Source organism: Gymnoscopelus braueri (genome assembly GCF_963280865.1).
Source record: "Gymnoscopelus braueri genome assembly, chromosome: 9".
NCBI classification, from domain to species: Eukaryota; Metazoa; Chordata; class Actinopteri; order Myctophiformes; family Myctophidae; genus Gymnoscopelus; species Gymnoscopelus braueri.
Window position 1 is genome coordinate 47,757,003 of NC_137610.1, and position 8,802 is coordinate 47,765,804.

Below are 8,802 nucleotides of genomic sequence, written 5' to 3' on the forward strand. Positions count from 1 at the left end.
GAGTTCATCAGCATATAGCATACAAAATTAACACAATACATGTCATCAACAAAAAAATACAAACATACAAAAGAGGTGGGACAATTACATTTACCTCCCCACTTTGAGAACCAAAGCTTTAATGGATGGTGTCGGGGCATTCCACATTGTGGTGGCAGAGCAGTAGAACGAGAACCTTCCCATGTTTGTTCTAAATGTGGGTGGTACCAGATCACGGTCGCTGATATGTGCTGCCAAGTGACGTCTCTCACCTGCACAAGAGACCGTGATTCTGTATCTGCTGTTATTTATAGCTGCCGCAAATGTTGCAGAAGAGCATATTCTGCCACTTTTAATTTTTATTTTGACCATGCACACAATGTGTATTTGACATAGCATGTTTTGACATTGTGTCTTGTTATTTGACTTTGTTTGCCTTGTTTCTTTCTTTTTCTATTATTTACCCTCACCCTCACTCTCACTCTTGAGAACATAACATAGCAGACACATTGGGAGCCTGCACAGAAACTAATTTTGCCCACTCCTTTACACCTGTAAACAAGATATTGTGACAATAAAGTTGAAGACACTTGAATCTAATTTAATAATGAAAATGTCAAGTAAAAAAAAAAATAGGGCTACAATTTAAAAAACAAGACCAGGAGACCTGGTTCTGCCAGACCCAGAATGAAGTCCTAGTATGTAACACACCTACAAACCACTTTATAACTGAAAAGCATAAATCATTTTATCATTTTTGTGACATAATAATGATGTCATGAATAGTTCGTGACGAAAGGGGACGAAAGGGGGACAGACTTTTTTGGCTGGGGCCGGGGGACAAAGTGACCATGCCCATGTATGGGCATGGTCACTTTGACCCCTTGGGTCTGGCAAACACAGTAACAGCAGGGCTTGCTGCTTAAGCCCTGCTGTTACTGTAACAGCAGGGCTTGCTTAAGGATCCCTGATGTCATCTTGATGATGCTCCGTCTTGCCCAAATATGGAGGGACGGCGGGACAGTGGTCAAGTCTGGCTGTCCTTCAGATATGCCCAAATGTAATGTACAATTTTACAAATTAATGTAAAATCATGTATCGATCAACCGATCGATGATTACATCATCAAACCAGAGTTGCTTATAGATCGGTCTCGTAAATTCCCATACAGACGTCTGCCATTTTGTTGCTCTCACTTAACTTCCACTGATGTTTTCGGCTTACAAGTGGTTAGCCGGTATGAACGGGGGACAGAGGGCCTCCTCCGCCTCCCAGATGGGCCTCCTGCTCCTGGCCTCCCAGGTGTTGAACCTGGGCCTGGACAACGTCCCGCCCGTGACGCTGGCCGTCCTGGCGCTCAACGTCTACCTCTTCCTGTTCCCCGCCGTGCCGCTGGTGCGGGCGTGCGTGAGCGTCCAGCGCGCGTACTGGATGGGCGACTGGCGGCGGATCCTCCTCTCCCCCTTACACCACGCCGACGACCTGCATCTCTACTTCAACATGGCGTCCTTCCTGTGGAAGGGCGCCAAGCTGGAGCGCCGCCTCGGCCGGGCCTGGTTCCTCTACCTGCTGACCGCGTTCTCCCTGCTCACGGGCGTGGTCTACCTGCTGCTGGGCGCCGCGCTGACGGCGCTCACCCAGGACCGCTCGTTCAGCGCGCAGTGCGCCCTGGGCTTCTCCGGCGTCCTGTTCGCTCTCAAGGTGCTCAACAACCACTTCCACCCCGGGGGCGTGACCTACGTGCTGGGCGTCCCCGTGGCTAACCGCTACGCCAGCTGGGCGGAGCTGGTGCTGATTCACCTGACGACGCCCGGGACGTCTCTGATCGGTCACCTCGCCGGCATTCTGGTGGGTCTGCTGTATACCTCCGGACCCCTGGAGGCCGCTATGAGGACGTGTGCGGGGGTTGCTGCGAGGTCTTCTCGTTCAGCACCGCCAAACTACACAGAGGATTATCGTTATCAGCATTACGCAGCAGGAATGACGGAGGAGCAGCAGTACAATGCCGCCATGAGAAACAGCATGGGTAACACAGGGGGAGGAGGGTCCGGTCGGCGGGGAGATGCGCCTCCTCCTCCTCCTGAGGATGGTTTCAGCCTCCCAGAGCAGGATGCCGAGGAGGTCAGGAGGTGGCGGCTGAGGAGGTTTGATCGCTGAACCTCCAGCAGGAAGACTTTTCAAACACAACCCAGCCGAACAAGGAACTTTTTTTTTTTACTCAGGGTTTAATTTCAAGGACTCCTAATTTTATATGCATTAGACCACGGTCCACTGAACCCCATTTGATACCTTTTTGGTCATCTCTGGACCCCAATCTACACTGTAAAATCCTCAGTGTCAGAGTCACAGACCGGTAAAGGTCCATTTGGACCACTGATGGTCCCCAGACCCAATGTTGAGAACCAGTGCTGTTTACCAGTTGGACCTCCTAGTTGGAGGAAAACAAACATGCTATCCCTCCCACCTTCACTCCTTGCTGCGTCTGGGGCATAGACTGTATAAAATGAATGGACAACGTGACGCCAGTGGTTTCTACAGGCCGTAAATGAAGCCGATTGTTCAGGAATTTGATATCCGCCATCTTTAATATATGCCAAAGAGCACGTTGGGAACAGGAACCGGAAAACAAAGCAAGAATGCTATTGGTTGGGTAGCTTGTCAATCAAGAGCTGGGGCGGGGAATGAATGCTATTGGTTGTGTAGCTTGTCAATCAAATCATCCCGCCCCTCCTAGAGCATAGCCTACTTTATCGTCGGCTATCGTTTCTCAAAGGAACTAGGAGATAACGCTATCCAAAAAGTTGCTGCTCCATTCACTTCAATGTAAAAAAATAAACGGAGAAAAAAATTAAAACAATCCTGTGTTTTACCATGTATTTTTGAGTGAAACATGCTATTTTCAAACATCAAACAACAAATGTCAACGAGGTCGCGATGACCTCGTTGACATTTGTGAAACCACACCTGAAAAGGGGATCAATCATACTGGAGATAAATATTCTGTGACTACTTGAAAAGGTAAGAAAATAGCAAAATCCTGGCACTGGGACCACACAGCCAGAAATAAGTCTGGCAATGAAAGAGTTAAGGTAAGAAAATTAAGTCTAAAGTTCGTCAAAGACGCGTTCCGCTTACAATGAGAGAATATTCTTTCTGACACCAGCAGGGGTAAAACAGACAAGTTAGACCGTGTTACAGGATGCCTGGAACTCCATATATGGAGATAAGTGACATATTCAAGTCGGACATCATAGACTCTATCCTGGAACTCCATATATGGAGCTAATGTAACTGACATTGACAACTGCCAGTGTTGGGTAATGTTACTTTTAAAAGTGACTTGTTACGTTACAGGATTACCACCATTAAAAAGTATTTTTTTCCCTTATACGTTACAGGATTACCTTCTGAGAAAAGTAACTTAGATTATTTTTGTGTTACCGGCGATTAAAACCCCTCTGCGAGGAAGTTTGATCAAGAGTGCAGCTGCAGGACCACATTGGAAACAAGTGTCTCCTTATGCTTTAATGTGTTATCCTGGGTTTAAGTTATAGTGTGAATGATTTTACTTGTATATCTTTTACCAAAATCAACAGGTAACATTATTTAAAAAACTGAAATAAGTACAGGTGAGAAAGGAAACCCATATAGGACTTATACAAGTTCTCACCTAAAATAATAAACAAGTAGTAAGATTAACATAGTAATCAAACATAAAAGTAATTTACCGTAACTAGTGGCAAATACAAGCATCTGACGTCACACATAAAACTGTTGCCTAACATTGACGCCGATTATGCAGTGACGTTTATCGCTGTATAACAACGCCGATTTTCTCTGATCTCAGGCATGTCCAGGCTCATTATGGTCATATCATACTGTACGTCTATTCGCCCTGATCATATGTCTATTTGCCCTGACATCGGGCATGTCCAGGCCATGTATGGTCATATATGCCTATTTGTGCTGACGTCAGGCATGTTTAGTCTATAAATGTGCTCACAGTGCGCCACATTGTGTGTTGTGGGATTGTGGTTTGGTGTTTTTTGGATTGAGACAAAGGGCCTTAACCGACGGAGCATAATAAACTCATTGTGATCTTGGATATACACTAAGAGCGACAACACCCTTATGTAGTCTTGTGATTGGTTGGATGTTATGTCAGTCTCGACGAGAGGAAATACATAACAAAACACAAAGGGCGTGATCCGATTCCATCATTGTGGGTTTCATGAGAGGAGGAATGAGCGTTTCGATGGGTCGCTATAAGCAATTTGCAGTTTTTCTGTTATTGCTTTTCTGTTTACCTACGGCACTGTGGCACGCTACATGTTCCAAGCCTCAAGTAATCAATCTCCCTCATGGCCAGACACTTGAAGGTTCATCAGGGTCTAGTCACTCTGGGCCTAACCACTTCTGCTACATCAATTCCGTTGTGCCTGACTGGAAGCAAACCTGGACGAGAATTCAGGTTGGAGTGCAGAGTTCAAAGGAGCTCAAGGTGATAGTCGCCGAAGATGAGGAGAAACTTCAGCAACAGGAAGGATTCAGCGTTTGGAACTGGTTCCAGTGGTTCCTGGATGAGCGCTCCAACGAAACCACCATCAACATCAGCTTATACAGCAAGAAGACGTGCTTTAAGATTGAACCCAAAGACCCAAAAACCCAGTACACGGTGAAGACCGCCCGCAAGTTTGACGTCTTTCGGTTTGCAGTATCCCTTGCCGGGGCGTTGCTGTTTGTGTTTGCAGAGTCACTGAGCAGGAGTCAGGTATTCTACTACTCTACCGGCACGAGCACTGGATTGATTGGCTCCCTCCTCATTCTCATCTTCATCATGTCGCGCTTCTTGCCAAAGAAAAGCCCTTTCTACATGCTATTGGTCGGCGGGTGGTCCTTGTCCGTTTACGTTATCCAGCTCGTCTTCAGAAACCTAAATGTGATTCTGCGAGAATACCGTGCGCTGGTTGTCGGTTACACAGTCGTGGTGGGGTACACCAGTTTTGCCCTGTGTTACCGCTACGGCCCCCTAGTGGAGGAGAGGAGCATTAAGATCTTCTCCTGGACTCTTCAGCTGTTCGGCCTGATGTTGATCTACGCGGGGATTCAGATCCAACCTGTGGCGATCGCCATCATTCTGGCAGCTTTCTGCTCCAAGAACTTGGAGTACCCGGTGGCGTTGGCGCTGCCCGCTTGCCAGAAAATCACACAACTGATGACTTTCTCTCATTCAAACGGAGTATCGGAGGCAGGGCGAGGGCGAGGAGGAGGAGGAAGAGACACAGACACAGAGAGGAGCACTGGAGGAGCTGTGTACTGTGAGGAGCTGTGTCGGCCCAGGGCTGCAGTCCCCAAAAAAGCTGGCAGATTTTGCGGAGGGCCCGCCGCACGTGTTGCCAGATGAGGTGTCTGTCCAACGCACAGGGAGAGTACGGTTTTGGAGGATCTTGAGGATGAGCTTTTTGCAACTGATGATGACGAGATGTCCTCTAAATGACTGAGTCTGAACAGTTACTTCCTTTTTTGGCTCCCAAAAAGAACTTCAGCTTTACAGTCCATGAAGGGGTAACCGGAATACTCGCCTATTTTTTTCGCGGACCGCTCGCCCCCAGCGGTTCTGAGATTAAGAATAAGTTTAGGGTTAGGCATAGTTTTACTGTGGTTAGGTTTAGGAATAAGGTTAGGTTTAGGAATAAGGTTAGGTTTAGGCATAGTTTTACTGATGTTACGTTTAGGAAAAAGGTTAGGATTAGGCATATTTTACTGAGGTTACCGTTACGTGGTCACCGGATTTGACCCATAGGCCAACTCCAATGCATCTACTCCAATGCACCTGTCGCAAAGATTATATTCAGGCATGCAAGAGACTTTTGATGACCAATGGCAATTAATATAATACCGATTGTTATCAGCACTGCAGGTGGTAATATAATATTTTTTTAACAGTTTGATAATTACACAAAAGCCAAACTCAAATTTCAGGGGATAACTCCATTCCAGATTGTTTTGCGGGTGTTAATTTTATTTGTTTGTAGATGGTATGGCTGTACTGTACATTAAGACTGTAGCTGTAGATTGAAACGATTAATCAATTATGTCTTTTTTTAAAGAGCTTATAATCACCCTTTGGTAGCTTGTGTTGTTGCAGTTTCATATATATAATTCATCTTAAATATATATTTCAATTCATAAGTGAGCTTGTAAATCTGCTATTTTTAGAAAAATCTTGAAGATGTGTGCAAATCTTTCAATCTTTTTTTTTAAAAGGCGAACATTGTTAACACAAATCTTTGCTTCTGGGGGTCCCTGGCAAAACATATTTTCAGGTGGGGGTCCGCGGCCACACATACATATCCATTTGGGCCCCCTTGACACAGAAAAGTTTGAGAACCACTGCCATAGAGCCTATTCTCTGCCGTTCTCGGCGCGCGAACACCATCATCGCTCAGCAGTGCATAAATCAGGCTTTCATTGCCTCACCCAAGGACCACAAACTCCAAATTTAAAAAAAGGAGGCTTTCAAGGTTTCAGCAGGATACAACACTGACCTGGGTGGGTGGTTAATCTCACAGTAACTTGTTTTTTTCCTAACATTACTTATTTGTTTTATACTCAACTTTCTGTTGCCTTTGTATATTCCCAGTACTACTCCTACAGATTTATATCGCCTGTCACCTGAAAGCCACCACAGCTTTCTGCTCCCATTTTAGCCGAGAAACATAAGGCTTTGCTTTATTTTTTCCAATGGGTGCGTAATAGTTCATGGCAGTTTATACTTAAGTGTCAGTGTTTGTTCTACTTTTGTGCTCCCATATGTTCTGTTGATTCAGCCACACACAGTCTGGTATTTACACAAACTACTATGTGTGTGTTCTGGGGGCTTAAGCACTGAAAAACCCTTTCTATTCTTAGTAGAACAGACCCGAGATGCAACTTTTCACACACCAAATGTATTCTCGCACTGTGAGGTCGTTGTGTGCTTGTAGATCTGCTATTTTCGGCAAAGAGGTTTTCGTGTAGAGGGGAAAAAGAGCAGACCATGGACATAGCCAACGGTCAAGTTGACTAAGTATCGAGGGTTTAAGTGGTTAACCTGGGACACATCTGTGTCATTTTTAGATTTGAGCTAAAGAGCATTATTTTACACTTTGGCTATTCAAAAATAGCAGATACTGTATACAAGCTCATAGCGCGGCACCGAGTGCCGCACTATGAGCTTGTAGATCTGCTATTTTTGAAAAATCGATAAAATGTGTGCAAATTAATATATTTATATTCTTTTAAAGCGAACATTTTAACTAAAATCTTTGCTACTGGGGGTCCCTGGAACAAAATATTTTGAGATGGGGGTCGGCGGCCAAATACATATAATTTTGGGGGTCCTTGACATGAGAAAGTTTGAGAACCACTGATGTAGAAACATAATGGGTTAAAGGTCTGAAAATACACGTTAACATGAATCCAACATTAATAGAAAGGTTAAGTCAACGAACCAAAAAACATGAACTTACACAACACAGATGATAGAGCTGTTAAACAAGTCAATGAAGCCATCTATGACATCTATGAAACGGTTTAATCTGCAATGCAATATTATACAATATGTTGTGGGGGGGGGGTCATCTCTGTCTCAGCTAAAGGGTCCTTGACCTGAAAAACGTTGAACACCCATGGACGCGTTTGTAAGCTTGTAGATGAGCAATGTCTTGGCTAATGTTCCTCCCATCATATGGATCCTGGGGTTAAAGTGGTTAACGCATTCAGTGCCAATGACGTCTTTGATGTGGGTTTTCCCAAAGGCCCAGAGTGCCAATGACGCCTTTTGGTGTTTTCAGTGTTTTTCCACTAGATGGTGCTGTTCGCTGACACATGAGTGACCATTTCATGCTCAGACACACAGATCCAGGGGATCACGTGATCCCAAGATTTCCTCTTCCATTCACTTCCTTGTTGATCGATTTAGAAAAAAGCCTGCATCTCCCCTCCCTGGTTTTACTCTGCATTTTTGACGAGAGATGGTAGGCCTATATTCAACTAGCCTGGTAAAGCCCTTCCCTCCGGAAATCTAATTTCCATTTGATTTCAGGAAGGAGTCTGGCATGGGGCTTTTTTCCGGCGTCCACCAAGTGGACGAGCCTATCAGCGTCCTTAGCCTGGTAAAACCCCTCCTCGCTCATCGTTCTGTGATTGACAGCGAAAGTTGGCCAATCAGGTGGCGAGTTCGAGGGAACCCGAATGGATCCGAGTGCAGCCGACGGGCAGCCATTGTTTTCTGTCCGCTGTTTTTGGTTTCGGTTTTACAACTTGAAAACGCTCTCAATTTTTTTTTTTTTGATGCACGTAATTTACTTTTAAGATGTTCTTCGGATACAATTTAGTTGTTTAACTTCATATGTGTGGTCAATTAATCATGAGAGAGCCTATTTAAAAATAAAAATTCAGAGAACCGGCAGGGGCGGGCAGTGTCACGCATGTATCCGAATAAGGCAACCTATTTTGGGCATGGCCCTTTCAAAAGTCCTGTTGCCTCACATTGGTCTGGAGGTGGTAAAAACGAACTGCTGATTGGCTGAAGGGGAACAACTGCTGATTGGCTGAAGGGGTCGTCAGTCAACGGTATTACTCCCGCCCAACTCCAGCCCACAGTCAAAAACACACACAGGTTCTCATGCCAGACTCCTTCCTGAAATCAAATGGAAATGAGATTTTCCAGAGGGAGGGGCTTTACCAGGCAGAGCCCTCCTCCCACCAGTGGCCGTTTTTCAGCGGCAAATGAAAAACCTCAGTTGGAATTGTTAATCAAAAATGCTTAAGGACCATCTG

General features: G+C 45.2%; 1 protein-coding gene and 1 pseudogene across 2 annotated transcripts; both read left to right on the forward strand.

The window, feature by feature from the left end:
- Positions 1-1,254: 1,254 nt before the first annotated feature.
- Positions 1,255-2,136, forward strand: LOC308092351 (rhomboid-related protein 4-like; the record flags this gene model as incomplete). Its single annotated transcript, XM_080438202.1, has 1 exon — positions 1,255-2,136. The coding sequence occupies one exon, from the start codon at positions 1,255-1,257 to the stop codon at positions 2,134-2,136; it is 882 nt and encodes a 293-aa protein (XP_080294328.1).
- Positions 2,137-4,234: 2,098 nt separating this feature from the next.
- On the forward strand, positions 4,235-5,476 carry LOC308092352 (nuclear envelope integral membrane protein 1-like; annotated as a pseudogene). Its single transcript has one exon. The product of its transcript is annotated as a nuclear envelope integral membrane protein 1-like (transcript).
- Positions 5,477-8,802: the final 3,326 nt, after the last annotated feature.